Here is a 20713-nt window from a genome sequence, read left to right as displayed (position 1 = left end):
TAATTTCAGTAAATAATTAAATTAAAATATTTCATTTTGAATAATGGTTACAATTCAAAAAATTATGTTTAGGGTAGATTATAGTATCAAGGATTGTCAGAATTGATAAATGAAATAAATACATGGACATTTAAAATGTAATTGTACATTTATTAGTAATATAACAATCTAAACAATTTCTTTATTACATCAATGAGTTAAAATTTATTTATTAATTTGATATTTAGATGGAGGCTCCTTCATATCCACAAGATTCCAACTTAGATACTGAAGGAATTTTCATTAATGGCTTCTGCAAAAAGAAAAAGAAGTTGAAATTTAGAAAATGTCTTGATAAGAATTTTAAAATAATTATGCAATGAACACTAATTATTTAGAATATGCTTTCCAACTTCTATAAACTCGCAGTTTGAATCTAAATATTTATTAAAAGAGAGTACATCTTTCAATAAAACTTCGTTCTACTGTAATACGCAGTTAGAATACAGAAATCTTGCATTCTGTTTTGATAACATTTTAGACTGCAAAATAATCTGTGTTTCTTCTTTAATAAATATTCATATTTTAAAAATGTTTAAATAAAATTAATATAAATAATTATATTCTATTAAAATCCGAATAAAAATGTACACATAGCTTATAATGTACTGAATAATAAGTATTTATGCGCGTAATGTGTTATTCCTTTTAAAGGTGAATAAATTTAAGATCAAATAAATTTGAATCGGAAAAAAATCCACCGCAAACCATCAAAAATTGTAAAACAAAGCAATTTATTGTTGACATTTGCCATTTAGCATGAAACATGTATATAATTAGTGGTGGATTTAAATATTTTATGAGCTTTGGCAGCGCACATTATATGTTTTAATATGATAGTCAATATAAATTCACGTTTCAGCACATATTTAACATGTTAATGATTTATTCTAGGTTAATATTTCTTTATTTAATTAACTCCGTGAATTTTATTCTTTTCTTAATTATTTATTATAATCCCAGAATGACTGACATCCAAATTTGGACGCAAAGGTTATAGAAGCAGACGTTCGGTTTTATAAATATTTCAGTAGCAGCTTAAAACAATAAAACATATAACAGAATGATTATTCCTAATAAAGTATTAATATTATCTTATTATTTCAACATTCATAAAATTTGTAATTTTTACAAATTTATATCCTATTTTTTTAGCAACCAGGAAAAATAAAGTTTTTCAATCGACTTGCTTGCAGTCCCTTTTCAGTCCAACTTAGCTAGTCAGCAGTCTAATATGCCTAGATGAAAATTCGCTACTGTACGTAGTTAAAGCGTAATACGTTAAACTTTAGGTATGAATTGATTTAGCAATGGTTATGCTAGCCTCTTTATACTTTATGTTGAGCCACTAAATTTGTTAAATACGTCAAAATATTTTTAAAGTTAAGAAATTTCTTAAAAGATGAAAATAGTTCTGTTCCTGCACTGAGCAGATCCTCCTCAATCCCAAGATGCACTTTGAATCAGAGATTTCTTAATTTTAAATACAAAACGTAAAGAGCTACATAGTTAAAATTTGATACTCTAGTTTAACATCTAAAATGTATATTAGCGTTGAATTCGGAATCATTACGTTCAAGGGATTGACAATTTGTAAATCTGTACTTCAGAATGTGTGCAAAAGCGATAAACACAAAAAGGCAATGCCTTAAATAAATGTTGTTGTTTATAATGGCACTTGCCATGGACAAGCTCGCTGACGAAGTCAGTGATTTTAAGCCAAGGGAGCGTCTCTTGTTTTAGTAGCGCCAGCTAGGGCCAAGAGTACGTCTTAGCTACTCACGCATCACATTCGCTTGCACAACCCCTTTTTACTGGGGGGAGCATTCACAGATAGAACAGGAGGAACAACCATGCCCGAACTGGGACTCGAACCCAGGACGCCCAGGTCACGGGGAAGACACGCTACCCCTATGCCAGGACGCCGGCCCTTAAATAAATGAAATCGGTATATAACCTTGTGACTACAATTGTAATTCTATGTTAAATTTTGATTTCAACCGTCTGAAAAAAATTTCTCCAAAATACATATTAAGTTTTCTGGCACTAGTATATTAATTGCAATCAACCAGTAATTTCCAAAGATTGCAACTTAATGAACATTTCATAAATATTGTTCGCTAGTGGTACGTGTTTAACAATTCACAAGTTCCCTCTCTCTCTCATGCGAAGGGTTATGAAAATAAATCTCTGAACTCTCAAAACTTCTACTGGCTTGTCCAAGATCCGAAGTGGATAACACCTTCATTATAGAGTAGGCCAAAATGTTTCGGAGAGCCCTTTCCCACTGATTTAATAATCATATAAATAGACAGATAAATATCATTCTAAAAATATATTTTTTTCTACTCAGAGACATCTAAAGCACTGTAGATAATTTTTATATAAAAGTCATATATTAAAATTTCAACCATCACTTCATTGTGTTTTGGATTTATTGTAATTTCATGTAATCGGAAGACAAAGAGACGGACATAGGTGAATTTCTTTTAGATTTTGATAGAAGTCTATAAATTTGGGGTTAAAATCAAATTTCATTCCTCCATCTCAATGTGCTTTTAAGTTTTTGCGTTCAAAGGTAGGCAGATATAAACCCAAAAATGATTTGATCGGAATTGAAATGTTCAAAATGTCGCGGCCTAATATTTAATGACTATGATGCTTTAATTTCGTACTCAAGAAAATTAATACTTCCTAAAATAGGGCTTGTGTTTTCCTATTAGTTCGAAATACTATGTTCCCATTAATCTTATTTTGAATGTATTTCAATACAATGAATAAAATTTTACTCTGGATTTACTGTTTGTAGAAACTTAACTATTTTATGTCAGAAATTATGCCTTTCTTTTAAAATTACACACATGCCTCACAACTGAATCGCATAAATATTTCTTATTAAAATTGAAAAGAATTAGAAATCGAATCTTACTGCACAGTCCTCTGTAGTTAGAACCGCATGAAGAACCGCAACAAGTGCCTGATGGACACGCAGAGCATGGAGGACCCGCTTTGTACATTTCACCTCCCATCATGTTTCCACTAAAAAGGAAAAGAAAATGAACCATTTCGTAAGGGAACGACAGTATAATAATACATATTAATATTTTAAAGAGAAAAACGGGAAATATAGGTTCTGAAATGTTTTGCATTATTTATTTTGTACGTTTGGATAAAAGGGAAGGCAACCAAATGCTGTACACTTTTTAGAATTCTCGGGGCCTTAGTAGTTCACTCTTCCAACAACTTTTCATAACGATTTCTTGATATCTTTTTCCTTGCATGAACTTTCGAAACCTGTTTGGGAATCTTCAATAATCAGAATTTCATACGTTCCGCGAGACGTGCTCAGATTTCATCAGAGACATTAGTTTGCTATTAACTGGTGGCATGAATTGAAAGATTATGAAGGAAGAAATGTTTTATATAAAAAGAAGTAACACACAAAAAAAAATACTGAAAGAGAATTCAATTGATGAAGAAGCAACCACTAATCAGATTACACATTTGCCTCAGTAATCTTTGTTTTTCATCAACGACCTATAAGATGTTAAATGGTTTAACTGGTAAGGAAAATATAGTTATTATTTTTTAAAAATAATATCCTTCCCATACCACTTTAAACAATAAATTAAGAAACTGTTGTGAAATTTTCAACACACCCGCATCTAACAGTCTATTTAGTCTGAGATTAGAATGCACATCAAGATTTAGTTGATCATACTACTTCACAAGATCGCATTTTTCGTTTTTTTTCGATACGAAACGTTTGGTCATTTTGAAATTATCAATGTTCTTTGATCAAAGTCATGAGCTCACTCAACAGAAGCAGACAGAACACAGAGGGTAGAAGGGAATGGTTGGTTCAGTGAAGATACAATCGAAAAACAATCTGTTCTTTTCTTTTCTTTTTTTTTTTTTTTTTTTTTTGGCCTTCGAGTTTGTCGTCGAACTTAGACTTTCCTTTCCGATTATCGAATTTGATAAATAACAAACAAATTGTTGATCATTAGAATCGGCTGATTTTCTATGTATTTAGATACGAGAAATCCGTTCCTCGCTATTTCGACCGGTACAATCGACACGTAGTGATCACGGATGTAACCGTGATCACTACGTGTGAAGTCTGTTGTAAAAAAATAAAAATATCGCAGATAAACAATGAAACAATCCGAAGTTAAATTCGTAACAATATACAATACAAAATGTGAATCTTACGCTGGGCCGTAGTTGCAAACGAGGAATGTCCTGTACCATTCTCCTTCTTTGAATACAGATCTACCGCATCCGACCCGCCAACTGGTTGCCCAGACCACCTGAAAAAGAAAAAGAAAAACTATAAAGATATCATGAAATTTTTAATAAAGCAATATATTTGTATCTGTGCGAATGGGCACATACAGATCGCCACTTTTTATTTTGAATATAAGCTTTGAAATGAAATATGAATGTCGAATTGAAAATGAAAAAAAAAATATATTTCATGGTGGTAGAATAGAAATTAGGTTGAAAATTTATATGATGTACTATAAATCCTGAGATGAATTTCCGACCTCTATCGCCTTTCTTGGTCATGGCTCAAATACCTTTACGTTGAAGCGAAATTGTCCCAAATGTCTTTTTTCTTTTTCTATAAAGAGGCCTGACTGTAATAATCACTGATTGTGATTTCCATTTATATCTAGACAATTCATTGAATTAAGAATTTACGCTAAAGGAGGAATTTAGTATCTTCTCTTATAGCAATCTGGCAACATTTACTCTAAGTGAGGCAGAACTCTCAGTTTAAGCAGTTCAACTCTCAGTTTGCTCTCATTGCTCAACTCTCAGTTTAAGCAATGAACTCTCAGTTTAAAATGAAAGCTAAACTGAGCTGAAAATGGATTCAGCTCAGTTTAAGCTGAATCCAGGAGGGTATGCAGTAATATAACCTCCTGGAGGAGGGCCGTTAATTCACTTGGCCATTGTAAAGCAGCGTTCACACGAGGCCAACTAACTATTGCGCCAAACAGAAGGTAATGCTTATCCCAGGAACATCACGTGATCCCAATGGGACAATGGTAAAAGGCTGTCTCATTGGGACATCTACTTGTCATTGTCCCATTGTGGGCACGTGATCTTCCTGAAGTAGGTGTGACCTACTTCAGGTGCAATAGTTGGCCTCGTGCGAAGGCTGCTTGAGGCAAAGTACAACTTGTTTTTACATTGAAACGAAGACATTTTTTACATTATACTCAGAGTAGAAGAATATTCTATCGAGTATCTATCTATAACGCTATATATTTTTTTAAACATCGAAATGAATAAGAAAGAATTAGGAACAAAATAAAACGTTCCTTTTAACGGCAGACAAAGTATGCATATCTGTAATATCTCTGATACGACAATTAACCTCTTGACCTCCTATTAGATGACACTTTCTATTTGGGGCAGTTATTTTTATTACGTTCCTTATAATAAGATAAAAAAATTACTTTAGATACTGAATTATTTCCAAATGCGCTTTAAGTTTTACATTGCTTAATATCTTCACTTAATTGCAGATTTATATACAACAACTTCACTAATTCGATAACCTGCCAGACACGTCCGTGTTGACGAAGGGGTTAATGCTAGCAAATTAGCTCACACCTACCTGAGTGAAATGTCCATAGGATCCGAAAACAAAAGGCTTAATGTATTCTTTCTTGAACTGTTTGACTTCATCATAAAAGGCCTTGACCATCGTTTCCCAGCTCGAGTCCGAGGGCATCGAATAAGTAAATCCCATGTAGATGTTCTGACCCACTTGGAATCGATCTAAGTAATAGTTATAAAGTCATACATTAGAGCTCCGACAAATATTAGTTATAAAGTCATGCATTAGAGCTCTGTTAAATATTAGTTATAAAGTCATGCATTAGAACTCCGCCAAATATTAGTTGTAAACCAAACACGTAAAATAAATTTAAAAATGAATATATTGTTCATAGAAAATCAATTGCATTTAGAAGCTGGAGAAGCTTGTTAGGCTGTCTGTAAGGGATCATTTTAATATTATTTAACAATAAAATTTAAGCATCTAAGCTTCATTTAAATCATAGATTTCAATAAAAATCTTTTAAGCGTGATAAGTGATATTCTATAAACTATGCGAGATTAAGATAATAGTAAAGTAAAATTTTATTCGTAAAAACTTTTCTAAAGAAAAATAGTAGAGAAAAAGGTAGAAAATTATTTGAAAAAATCTTTTGAATTAATATACTGCATAACAAAAAATTGTTATAATACACTAAAATATGAAAAAACTCCACTTTTCATACCCCTATAATCTAATGAATAAAGTTCATTTGAGAACCTATATTGACTTGATGGGCAAAGGAAAAGAGACATACAGGAAAGAAAAATAGAAACGCATATGGAATGAGATTTAAGTAAAATTATAACTACCTTCAACTGATTATGCTAAATTAATTACTACGACTTCAGATTATCTAAATAAATTTAATTTAATAAAATATTGTATATTTCAGCAAATTGCTTATGAGCCCCAAATTGCATAGAATTTAAATTCCTGAATTCAGATGAGCCTTTTAATTTTCTTTCTTTTTGTATATACCAATGCAGCTCTTTCCAATCTTTGTCCACTAATTTTTGAATATTTATATACAGGTATATAGCTATCATTGAATAAATGCTTTAAAGGACATAAGAAATTGTATTTATGTTGTCTCAGTCAGTAAATGTACTACTAAGAAATTCCGGAATCAAAAGTTTCATACATCTTTCGGAATTTTTCCAGCTGGAGCTACAACCCTGTCTAATAGTTTAGAATAAGATTATTAGTGGGTATTTTGCCGATGGAAATAATATTAAATTTTAATTAAAATGCATATTTCTTCATTACAAATATATTTTCAAAACAAAGTCTTATATTATTAAATAGAATTATTAATAATTTAGATATAAGCAAAATGGAAATTATACAAACTTAATACATATCGATGACAATATTATTTGAAAAGCATGATTTATATTAATGATGTATGACAAAATTGTGAGATGTATTGTCTCAAACGTTCAGAGTTCTATGCGGAAAAAAAATTTCTCTGAAATAAAACGACCTTTTTTAGCATTATATATTACACATTGAAAGCAAATTACAATTTTGTGAATTTTATTTACTATGCGAAGTAATTATCTATTAAATGTAGATTAAATTCTTAAAACTAGTATGTAGAGAATGATATATTGTTTTTTTTTTTCTTTTTAGTAGTGGATTAATTAACGGAACTAATTTTATTTCTCCACCGCATAAATTGATGTCATTATTACGTCAAACTTAACGGAAACGGGATTGGCTGTAAGCAAAGTAATTTCTAACAACGTTATTGTCATGACAACGATGTCAACATATTAAATAATTATTGCAATTTTATTCGATTTCAGATTAATTATGTGAAAAGAAAAATTTAGAAAAAGTTTCCTTTAACAAAAATTTCAGATTCAGACTCTATATTTTTCTGAAATAGATTTTACTCTTACGACAAAAAAAAAAAAAAAAAAAATCACCTTGAGTTTTTTAGTTTGAATCTTGATAGAGTGTTTTTGAATTTTCTCACGTTGTGACAGATAATTAATTAAAATAAATCTTTTTCTTTATAAATTATATATATTTAATCCCTTTATAGTAAGATTTGTTAATTTCTGATATTACATTTTATTTTTTTACATGCATATTTACTTTCAATAGGCTTAAATATATATATATATTACATAACAGGTAATCCGTACACCAAAAAAAAAAAAAAAAGCAGCTAGCCATAATCTAGAGATTTATAATCATTGCCGAATTATTTTAGAAAGTCAATGGCAGTGCTGGCAATTTAGTAAGTATGCTGCCAATATACTTACTTTATACTATCCTTAAATACATTTGAAGTATTTAATTCACCCGACGTTCGTATTTTATACAAGCTGATTCTATAATCATGGAACGGGCTTTAAGGGTAATTAGGAAAAAAGAAATAAGTCAAGTTTTCACAAAAACATGAAATTACAAACGTAAGCGGCGTAAAGGGACAAGGATTCGTCACTAATGAAGCCTATAAATGAATTAAGAAAAGAAATATTTTAAACTTAAATATTTCAGAGCTGAATGATTATTTTGTAATTACCTGGTGATATATTCTGAAGACAACTATACATATATGTTATTTTATGAGAAATCTTTTAAAGGGTTAATACAATTAAATAAGAGGCAAAAACAGACACAGAAATCATGATATGCTGAACATTGTTTTGAGGAATGCCGAATGATACTGTAAAAGTATTTATTACCATAGAATATAACACCAATACAGAAAATACTCGATTTCGCAAGCGTCAATGAACGAATGTTGCATTTAGAATTGTATGAAGTCAAAACAGTGATCAGTTGGGCAGTAAGTTGATATGGTTGGTGAGAAGTCAAAACATTCTGTATCTTAACACTATAGAAAGTCATTCGGTGATTCGTTAGTACTTAGTAGATATGATTTGTGAGAAGTCGAAATATTTGCAAACTTGTCATTGTGGAAAGTCGTTTCAGTGAACACTTGGGCAGCAAATAGTGCGGTCCTTGAAAAGTCATTATGCACATCGAAGGAAATCAATGCATATTCAAAAATGTTAGTGAAAAAATAATAAATAAACTTCTTTTTCAAAATCATACTGCCAAATAAGCACTTATTGTATTAATATAAGAAATAAAGAGGTTTATAAGCTGGAATAGTAAAAAAATGCAAGTCCGCCGCCAGGGAAACATCAAGTTCTAAAAGCTAACTGCCATATAACTATTTCATACAATTTTTAACAGCATATTTATCAACATATTCGATATTCCTTCCTTTTAAGAAAATACACCATGAAAACAGTCATTCGGAAAGACTTTTTTTCCAGTACTGTAATTAATGTCTTATGGGGTGGCAAATTGTTTTAGGTTCTCATCACATATTAATCCCAAGTCGTATTTTTACAAACAAAAAGATTTAGTTCCCATTAGACCAAGAGAAGTATTGCAATTTCATATTTATGTAAATCAGATGCAAACAAGATACGTCAGATTATGAAACAATCTAAGCATAACAAGCATGAGGTAAAACCTATTTTCATTACATGATATTAAAAAAAGCATTTCTAAGTAAATTTACTTTAAGATGAAACTGGTATAAAAAGATAAAACATAATAGATATAAAGTTAAATTCATCAATCGATTTAAAGCAAAATTCATAAAAAAAAAAAAAAAAAAAAAAAAACGAAATTGTATCACCAAATCAAAAACAAAATTCTGCAAGTCAGTTCAATTGTGCTGCTTTATGGAATGGAGAGTCTTTAAAAGATGGATTCCACAACAAAGAGTTATATTTTGAGACATTTTTATGTTTATGTTCTAGAGGATTTTGATGGATTGCTAGTACCAGTTGTGTCTCTATGGAAGGAATTCGAGTATCACTGTTGGCTGAAATATTTGTCAATTAAATAAGATTAAACTATAAAAATTTAGTATAGAAATGATGCCAGATATATTAAATAATACATGATTTCTTTTCTTCACAGAAATAATTAGCTATTAGAGAATTATTTCAACTTTGAAGTAGAAATTTTTGGAATTTATCAAATGCAGAAATTTAAAACAGTTTTTCCTTAAATAGCTGAACAAATAATTTTCTTCTTCTTACAAATTGTATCATGTAGTGTTTTTTCTTTAAATTTTTCTTCTTTGATACTCTGAATTCGTTAGCATAATAAATGAACCAGCTGTGATGATATTTCAAGCAATTGCAGATAGTTTTATATGAAGAATGATAATAATAAATTATGTGACCTATCATTGAAGTGAAGAAAAGTGTTTAAAGTCAATAAACAAAGATAATAGTTTCAGTGCTTTAGTAGATTCATAATACGAGCTAAAAGTTTTTACGATATCTTTATTTTTCTTTTCCTAGAGTAGCAAGTAAAATTCCGTAATTTATCAGGCAATCAAAACATAATAACATGAAAGGCCTGTTAAAAATATAAAAATTCCATAAAGTCAAGTTTCTATTGATCAGTAAATCTTTTCTCAAAGAAAATTTAATATCTTTATAATTCCCAGAGGCACAGTAGAGCAGGCATTGTACAGAGGCCTTAGCTTTTTGGATCATTTCATTTGTCAGTGCGCCCGAAATCATCACTATGAGCAGAAGAAACCAAGTGAAAAACGCTTTATAAACTAACCCTAAAGAATATTCAAAACTCAGATTTGTGGCAAATGCCAATTTATAGCCAGCCCAAAAGAGAGTAGACATCGCCAAGATTACTGCAATAGATACTGAAGATGAAAAATTCTTTTCCAAATTGACCACAGTTTCTAGAGTTTGCTCATAAATCTGTAACAGTTTGTTGGCGTCTTCTTTTAAGTGATTTCTGTCAATTTCATCACAAACATGCTTGAAATCCTTGCGGATAAAAATACAGGTTAAGCCATAATAGAAAAGATAAAGAACCATGACCGTGCATGTTGAAAGGTAAAATATTAAATCAAAGAAACCAAAAAGTAGCAGACAATTATAATAAGAGAGATTTAAAAAGTCCGATACGAAAGGCATACTGCAAATCATTGTTTCATGAACTCGAACTTCATCATATCTTCGTAAATTAAGTGAGAAACAACAAAAGAGAGTTGTATTCAAGAAAATGACAAAATATATAACAAAAGAATTCTTATTTGTTCGATATTTTTTGCCAGGTAACACGTCATACGCTCGGCTTATGCCTTTGATAATACTAAGCATAGTCGAGCGGCTTCGATGTATCGATACATAAACTAATGTAAACGTTGAAGTAAACACCAAGCGTGTGATCCCCATTCTTCTGTCAGGCAGAAGAATCAGCCACAATGTCTGCATAACGCATCTAACTCCTAAAACAGCATAAAGAAAATATTTCCAAATCAAATGAGTTGCTTTTATCAACATATGGTAACGATTTTTGTATTCTACAGAGCTCTCGATCTCCACGCCGAATGCAAAGAAAAGTCTGAAAATAAATCGAAACTCAGCTAAGAGACTCTTTTCAGACACGGATGATGTTTCATCCTTTGCTTGAATTTCCTGATTCTCAGAAGGTGAACATCTTCTGATCTTGGCCCTTTCCGTAAAGCGAAATAACTGCCAACTGCTAGGGTGAAACATTTTTTTGAATTTCAGCAGTTTTTTCCAAAGATTTATAGTCCCTAAAAGCAGTATTTCTTAAACGTCTCACTTGGTTCTACTTCAGAAAATATGGCAGTTCATGAACGCTCAATCGTTTACTACGAATCAACTTTATGCTACCCGTACATTTTTGGTTCTGAATTATATAATTTTTGAACTATGTTATTTCCTTCGAATCCAATCGTTAATTTTTGAAAAGTCGTGCATTTATATCGGTTATGGTAGTTAGAAAACTTTTTTAACAAAATTTAGTTCTACAGCAGTTTGATCGAGTACAACCGTAGGCGTTAACTAATATTTATTTCGCTCGTGCTTATTTCGTTTCTATTTAATTTAATGCATAATGATTTTCCCCTTTGATAGGACAACACGGAAGGAACTCGTTATTAGAATTTTCAAATTCACATTTCTTTTCATAAGAAATAATGCAGTCGTTCTCTAGGTTAATAAAATATTATTTAGATCACTATTTTTGTGAATTTCTGCTTTTGTGTTTAAAAAAGTAAATCTATAAGTTTTCATAGTAATCACCGATGTCGATATTACAGTGTTAAAGTATATTTACATACTGGAAATTTGGCGTGCGTTATCACCTCATTTTTCATCTTATCGATTTAAGAGAGTAAAATACATTTTTTTATCTGATCTGATTCAATAAATAATTACCGTAAAAATCACCTTCTCGAAATTTTGCAATAAAAAGAATCGATCATTTGGTGAAAGAGAGAAAGAGAGTGAGAGAGAGAAAGAAAGAAATGGAAATGAAAAGATACCATTTCAACAAATGATGAAGTCACAGATAAGTGAAAATTGATTAATGGAAAGAAATCAAAATGAATGTTTACAGAACTGAGTGACTGAATAGAATCAATTCACTGGTTGCATGACAGATGTGCTTGTCATTAGTTTCTACCACTTCGGCTCAAAATGTAGGTTTATTTGAGCTTGTTTACCTTTGGTAGGAAACCTTAAAAAATATATCGAGAGAATAGAGAGAATGCTTATTTTTCTTTTTGATAAGAGAAGGATTGATGGTTGAGAGTTCTTTTTCTTGAGATTATCATTTTTTTCTCACGAGGTAAAACTGATAATCATTGTTTAAAAAAGCGGGAAACATCTTTCAAATCTTATTTCTAGATTTGGTTTCATTTACTAGACTCTAAGGTCAGCACTACAAATTTTTTCATATTGAAAAATACATGGATTTTCTAGTGTTTCAGAAAAATGGAGATTTATAAATCCACATGTACCTAATGTTAGATTCCAGTGTTAGGTTGCTAATATTTAAATGATACATTCATCTATAAAGAATTAAATATGTGGTTATCATTGATTTCAAATACGTATTGCTATTAAAACGAACATAACATCAGAATTTACATATGAAATCCTTGATATTATTTACGAGAATGATATGATGCTGGAAAACAATTACTTACAGTAATTTCATACACATAATATTTATTTTGAGTCTTCGGTCCAGGGCACAGAGTATCATTTTCACAAATTGATTGATTACCAAACTCCGTCAATCAATCAAAGGTTCTCCTAAATCTATTTATTCTCAACAAAGATAAAGTTTACAATATTGCAACCATTCCTCTGCTTGAGTGCAGATAGAATTAGTTAATGAATTAATAGCAATGCTACTGAGCGCATCTGCCATTACTCCAATTCACCGAATGTCACAGTCAAATGACAAATATCATGTATTCGATCTAACATCACATGGTTCATGTCATCTAAGCATCTAAGATGCACATTTTTGCTTATGCAATGATGACAAGAATTCATTTGAGTTGAGCAACGGATTCAAAATATTGAAATGATGTGACAACAAAGAAGACTTTGCTTATAACTCTTGGAATATCACTATTCTACTGTTCCTCTATAAAATTCAAATAGATTTTTGTCCAGTTTTTCTCGTATTCTTCTTCCTTGTATACTTTTTCGTATACAAAATATACAAAAAATAAAATATTGTAAACGTTAAAAAAATTCACATTTAAAATTTTTACGAATCTCCCGTTTCAGACTTTCTTATATGCAGAATTATATTAAGTTAGAGTAAGTAATTGAACATCAATGCTCCAGTTAATGCGTACTTTTTTCTCACTGAATAATAATAATAATAAAAATACAGCATCTTGTAGAGTTAGTGGAAACTATGCTTCTCTGCATCCCTATCTCTACAATTGGAATCTTATATAAAACAATCTATTTAGAATATTTGTTCCTAATAGAAATTTTACAAAATTCTTGAAGCTTGTAACCTGGCTGTGAATTTAATTATTACACTGGAATGATAATGCTTTAAAATAAATATTTTAAAATACAAGCATTAATAACAATAAATCTTATTCTTAAGTATAAGATTAAGATAATAAAGTATAAGATTTCGACAGACTTATTCCTAGTATACGTTTGTTCGTTACAACCTGAAAATGAGACTAATCTAAATAGATTAAGTAACTAGGGGATTTTTCTGTCAAGATTCTAAAGCGGACATATTGCTAATATTAACTTTCGAAGATGTATTGATATTGAAAACGCATTCCTGAATTTAATTACTTAGATTTTAAGAAAGGAATATTCCTTACCAACTTGACGACATTTGTAACAGTCGTGTTGGAACTTGCATTGCTCAGCATGCTTCTGCGCCACGGCAGCGAGTTCGTCATCCCACACCTAAATACCAAAAATAATTTGAAATATAGTGAAATCTTTATGAAATGGCTTTGAAATCATCTAATTTAACTCGTTAGTAGCCAATTTATTTTGAATTTTAGAGAAATTTTAAAAATCTGCTTTAATTCATTAACTACCAGATTTATATATATATATACTTATAATAAAGCTCAATGTGTGTGTGTGTTGGGGCTCTACAGGCCAGGTCATTTGACATACAGCTACCAAATTTGGTACATGTATACCTTAGAGGTCGGGAATGTGCACCTAGGGTCCCTTTTTTGAAATTTTAATTAGAATTTTAATTATTAATTAAAAACTAATTTTCCCGCCAAAAAAATCTTCCATTTTCCCCACCGCCAAATGAGTAAGGCTTCAGTTTTTTTTTCTCCTAACAGTAATGAGGCTAGGGTTAACATTTTTCGGCGGATTATTTCAAATGATTCTGTTTATTTTCTTAATGTTTGATGTATTTAAAATTAAACATTTTTAATGAACCGATTTTTCATATTCACTCTGAAGTACTTTTGAATTAAAATAAAACAGAATAAAGGAAATTAAAGATGTCTAATCTGCATAGCGTTACCCCAACTGGAGTAGAAAAATTCACGCATTTGCGTTACCCAACTGGCGAAGAAAATTCACGCATGCGCATTGTGTTCTGATTGTTGCCATGACAACCATTATCAACGGATGATTTAAATTATTTTTAGGTTAGTTGCATGCTTTTGTAAGTAAATTGTATTTATGTTAGTTATATATATTTTTTTGTATATGCTTATAGTTTTAAGTACATCGTTTTTTAAGTAGTTTTTTTAAACCTGTTTTCGACGGATTATTTTAAACGATTCATTTTATTTTCTTAGTGTTTGATGCATTTAAAATGAAGCATTGTTAATGAATCGATCTGTTCATGCTGAATCTGAGAAAATTTTGTTGACAAATTCTTGTGATATTACATAAATTAAGAAAGATATTCTTTAGTGCCCATATTATTAAAAAAAAATGCTTTATTTCAGTAAAAAATATTATTATATTAATTGCAGATTAATCATTTACACTTTAATTTAAAGCATAAATTCTACGAGGGGCAAAAGAATATTAGAGAGATACATATCACGTTATGACTGAAGGCCTTTATAATATTATGAGTGAATTATATGACAATCAAAATTTGAAGATTTAAAATATTTTGCTGAAGAATCTATTAAAGTTGGAATTGCGTAAAATATTTAATGGTACGACCGGAGTTTAACCCCCTGCTTAGCACAATTTTTAAAAATCGCCAACAACGGTCTTGCGCAATGTTCAAAAGCAAAGGAGCAGATGTTCAATTATAGTGCATAATAAAGATTGCCAGCTTTGGCGCGTTATCTTCAACTTGGCGAAGAAGGGGGTTAAACTCCGGTTCCATTTATTTAATTATTAAAATTTAAACGAACATTAAGATTGGCGAACCGGCTGGTCGCCAAAGGCGGCTAGTATATATATATATATATATATATAGTATTATTGATTAAGTAATAATCAATAACAATATACTATTGATATTATATCAAGTTTGAGTTTTAGTGTCACATATGGATGCAACGGGGATATTAGGTGATATTATACTGCAATAAATGTATACCGTCCGTTGCTTAAATAAATATAACTTCAAGAGCGTTTGCAAGTATAAATATTATATCATTTCGAGAATTCATTTCTAAACTTCGTAAAAAATTATTTTTCTATCGTAATTTTTATCTTTTTATTTAGTCAAATATACTATGTAATACTATATAATATACTATTCAAATATACATGGTGCAAAATTAAATACATCTATATTTTTATATTGTAAAAATCGTTCTTCGGTTTAAATTGCTATCGTTTTATTTTATTATCAAATATTCCATAGTGATGTGGAATAAACTTTTATCGTCCGAAATAATGAAAATGGGATGAATGATGCAAATTCATATCTTCATAAAAAGATTATGTTCTTAGTAAATTTTTGAATTTTTAATCTGGCAACATATTTTTGATACACCAATTTTTGTTACATATATCTTTCAATTTCCTAAGACGTGCTTTTGCATTTTCATTCTATCCTTACATTTTGTGTTAATGGAAAATTTTAAAAAAGTTTGATTGTAGATTGCGACTATTAATTTGAAAAATTTATATCAAATTTTAATTTTAATTTACTATTTTGAGATACAAAAATACATCAAAATATTTTATAATTTGGTAAAAAAGAACCTAAAAAGCTTCTCTTTGAAGCAAATAATAAATTCTTGCATGAAGTAACTTTTCGATTACATGCAGATGTTTTTCAGATTATCAGCTAATGAAGTTTATAAAATTAAATATCTATTTGTTTGAACTTCTGAAATTTCACATCTCTTGACATTAAATTAATCAAAATTTAGTGCACATATTTCTTAGCATTTAGAGGGATTAACTGAGATATTAAGAAATTTCCAAGGCTCTTTAAAGTGGTGTGAAATAGGGGGTAAAATTTTTTACATATTTCTGTCATAATTTTGAAATAATCATTTCACAAAATTCATTTTCACACTGTCTTAATATTAAAAAAATTAACTTTCCGGTGTTTAGCTTCATTTTTAAATTTTATTTCTTTAAAATTATTTCTCTAATTTTAATCAATTCTTTCAAGTTTGTGCGCAATGATATTATTTTAAATACAGATGAGGGCTCAAAAACACCTTAAATGCCCTTAAATTCTTATAAGAAATCAAAAATTGTACGATGTAAAATTATATGTATTAGTGGTGGAATGAAGGTCGTTATGATCCGTGCAGTGGAAGAAACAGGACGTATGTTTTCAGGAACATTTCTTTAATATTCACATTTCACACAAAACAAACACAAAAAATGAAAGACAAGACAAGACATTAACGCGCGCACCTTAACAGAACAGCATTTTATCTCATTATTTACAATCGCAATGCACTATGGGATGCGTACCTAATCAGGCATCTCCATCTATTATCCAAAAGAGAATAGTAATGCAACCGATACATAATAATTTTTTCTAATACTTATATATAATAAATAAACGCTGACTGAATCGCGAGTACAGTTGATAGTATTCTATAAACTGTTAAGAGAGGCATGAAGCAGAATTACACTGATAAAACCCTTTTGTAATTACGATTGTATAGTTCACAAATTTTAATTTACCGGTAAAGAAATATCATTTATGCATAATTACCATTTCCATCATGTTTGCTGCAGTTGGCAAACCTCCAGCTTCAGTTTCTCTTCCTGTGGCCACCTTTTCTCTGTATTCATTATGCAATCTGACGACAAGCGCTTTGTCCGCATCGGTCACTGTAGTATCCAGTAGCTTGCAAGTCGGATTAGGTGGCAGGCAATAACTGTGAATGGGTGAAAACTTCAGATATTTGCACGCATCACACGCAACCACTGCGATGAACACTAAAAATACTGCAACTTTCATTTGATGAGCCATCTTTTCCTACCTAAGAAGATTTCAGAAATAAAAATTCTTTAAAACCTATCTTTTCTAAAATTCTTAAACATAATTAAATATTCTTAAACATATATAATAAATTTTACATAAATATTCAAATAAAAATTATTATATGCAATCTTTTCTCAACAAAACAACATTAGTTATTACGCTGGCGTGGTTAAATAGCTGCTCTTTGTCCGAAGAGGAAGTTTTGTTGTTGACAAGCGCTGTGTGAGTGTTTCTTAAGTAAAACTTTCGAAATTTCGATATTTGATAGACGGCAACTCAAGATCCAACAAAAGATAGAAAACAATCATTTATTTTAATTCTCCTGAGGCAAGGCAAATGCCACGTTTTTTGCGCTCAGTTAAGCACGAGCTGACAAATTACTGTAGTTCCCGTTAAAAAAGCAACAAAGCAGAAAGAATGTTACAACTTATCAATTATGAATCCAATATCTTCACTAAGTCCACTCTTGTGTATCGCTTTAAAAAATTGACCTTAACCGATTTCTACTTTCTTGTAAACAATGCATATGAAGATAAAGTATTGTAATCGTCAAAATATCCGACCTCGACATTTTGATGGATTTTCACGATATCAGAAATAAGCCATTTTTAGAAAATATCTATCTGTCCATTAGTCAGACTTCAAGTACATTAGCTCAAAAATAGAAACAGTTAATTGAATACAATTTGCTACTTACTATACCAAAAATGTAGATATTTATCAAATTTTTGACGCCACTCGTGAGAGGAAATTCTATGCGTAAATGAATAATAATATTATAAAGTTAATAATATTATAAAGTTTACATGGATAAAATTTAACATACAGTTTTTCCATCAGAAAAGCATCTGTATGAAATTTTGAACGAAATCTGTGATCCAATTAATATATTGCTCGTTTTCTTTTCATGTGTGGTATGGTAACTCAAATAAGCTAAAAATATGGATTTTAATACTTTGCATTAAAAACAAAACTATAAATCGTAATAAAATTGTGAACAAATTTTGCCAAAAGGTAGATCGTTTATCTTTCGGTCTTTTTACTCAAGTGCTTATGAACAGGATAAGGAAATGCACGGAACTAAATAAATACAATTTGGTATAGTTTCTTGTCATCAAAATTGTGGGCCTGAGCTAAATTTTTGACAAAATCAGTCAACGAACAGCGGCACTATTTCAAACGTTTCTATTTACGTTTCTAAATGAAAAATATCGATTGGAGAGAGAGATTTAAGTATGATGATAGCTATTATGGAAAACGAAAATGGGCTTCACAATAAGTTTCTTTTTCATTTCTTTTGTCTTTATATGAGGCTTGCGATTCTGAGGTTATAAATGCAATAATATGATTTAGAGAATTCCGCTCATTGGAGGGAATCTTGTATTTGCTCATGAAATTGTATTTATATTTTAGTTGTAAATCTGATTTAAAAAGATTTTCTTATTTAATTTATTGTGTGATGGGCATTCTCCCACTCTTCAAACTATAGATGTTAGTTTAATATCTACACTAAAGATGTTAAATTTGTACATCAAATTTTATCTATCTATCTCTCCTCATTTTATAATTACCATGCTAACTTATATTCGAACAGCCGGATAAACGGACTTCCTTGTTTTGTTGGAAATCCGCAAATTCCATGTAAAGGCCGTATACCAAATTTCATCCATCTAGTTCAAAGCGTTTTTAAGTTATATTTGTCACGGACGGACGGACAAATGTGTTTTTTGAATTTAGGGAGGTCTGAAACGCGGAGATTCATCAAAATCTCGAGTTCGAATTCTTTAACGAATACTACACTTTTTCTGCACTGCGTACATGAGAAAGTAAAAACAGAAAATACAAAGATAACTCCAAAATTATAGAAAATATTAGTGCAAAAATATTAATTTTTTTAACATTAGAAAAACCCTCCTTGATGGGATGTTGAAAATTTTTTATATGAAGACAAGAATAGGAATTAGGCGATAAAAGTGTTAAGCATATTTTATAATATTTAAAAATGTACTGATTTTTTAAAAATTCTTTGATATGTTTCATTTTTTTTTTCACTTTTTTCCCACATAAACTTTATTTATACGTTTTTTTGGTTTATATTTTTAAAAGTTATAAGTATTTTCATTTTTCAGAATTTTGAAATAAATTCTGAAATTATTTATTTTTGAAAGAATTTATAGCACAGAATTTTACAGATTTTATTTGCTAGAATAAATAATGTTTTGAAATTAAGCTTGAGTTAGTTTGGCACAGTTCAAAGTTTCGAACCGTGGACAGATAAAAAATATACATTGCATCGAAATTAAGATGCTTTACCATCAAAGACATTCAAGATTTGCATCAGATTTACTTCGATTTTAGAACATCAGAATAACCAAATTTCTATTCCTACCATTAGGAAAATTAACTGCCATGTAACTGCCATAATATTAAATATGTTTAGACTGAAGCACTATCATTCGAATTACGACTATGCAATAATTAAATTGCATTTTTACCTCAGAACATATTTTTTGAAAGGAAAGAATTACTTACCAGCTAGTATCCAAAGATCTTTCAAATACCAGCAACCGTGTGCTAGTTTTGAAAGATTTTCAGAATATTTATATATGAGTTTCTAACAAAAGTAAGAAATGTTAACTCCTAGTCTTGACATTTGATAGAGTAAAGGAATGTAAGAAAACCATATGTTTTTCTTTTTGTTCAAATTCAACGATGACAACAGGACAGTTTTTCAATTGAAGTGTCGTTTTGATTTTTTTGACCTTGAAATGGTAAAACTATTAATAAAAGATATCTTCTAATTGATATAAGCGGTTCAATATAATCATGTCAATATATTTACTAAAAAAGATAAAAAAATTCATTTAGTAGAAATTCCATTTGTAAGCTTAAAATAAAAATATAACTTTTCAAGCTGATGTATTAAATTTTCAACTAAAAATTTTTTGATAATGTCGAGAACTGAAGATTATTATGGAACTCTGAAAAAAATGACCGAAATTAATTTAAAATAATTTAAATATATTTTTACATGCTTTTATTTAAATTGGCTTTTGTCGGGTTTGTAAAGATAAAAATTGTGTAATCGTATTCTATATAACTGACAATTTGTGATAATAATGTAATTATTTAATATTTTTATAACTTAATTATAATTAATCGCTTAATTTTATTTAGTTTTGATTAAGTTACGTGGTAGTAAATATATTCGAAATTAACTACATGATTTCAAAATAATTATAACAAATTATGAAATACATTAAATATTAAAAATTAGAAAAA

At 29.7% G+C, this 20713-nt stretch overlaps 1 protein-coding gene across 1 annotated transcript; it reads right to left on the bottom strand.

The window, feature by feature from the left end:
- Positions 1–129: 129 nt before the first annotated feature.
- LOC129968335 (CRISP/Allergen/PR-1-like) lies at positions 130–20082 on the bottom strand. The gene is made up of 7 exons (XM_056082194.1): positions 19964–20082; positions 17159–17429; positions 13851–13938; positions 5672–5835; positions 4255–4352; positions 2969–3078; positions 130–292 (listed from the first exon to the last, which is right to left on the bottom strand). The coding sequence occupies exons 2-7, from the start codon at positions 17417–17419 to the stop codon at positions 261–263; spliced, it is 753 nt and encodes a 250-aa protein (XP_055938169.1). The 5' UTR covers positions 17420–17429; positions 19964–20082; the 3' UTR covers positions 130–260.
- Between the last annotated feature and the right edge of the window lie 631 nt (positions 20083–20713).

This window comes from Argiope bruennichi, chromosome 1, assembly GCF_947563725.1.
Source record: "Argiope bruennichi chromosome 1, qqArgBrue1.1, whole genome shotgun sequence".
NCBI classification, from domain to species: Eukaryota; Metazoa; Arthropoda; class Arachnida; order Araneae; family Araneidae; genus Argiope; species Argiope bruennichi.
Note: the sequence above shows the minus strand (reverse complement) of the source record. Positions and strands in the feature narration are given on the sequence as shown.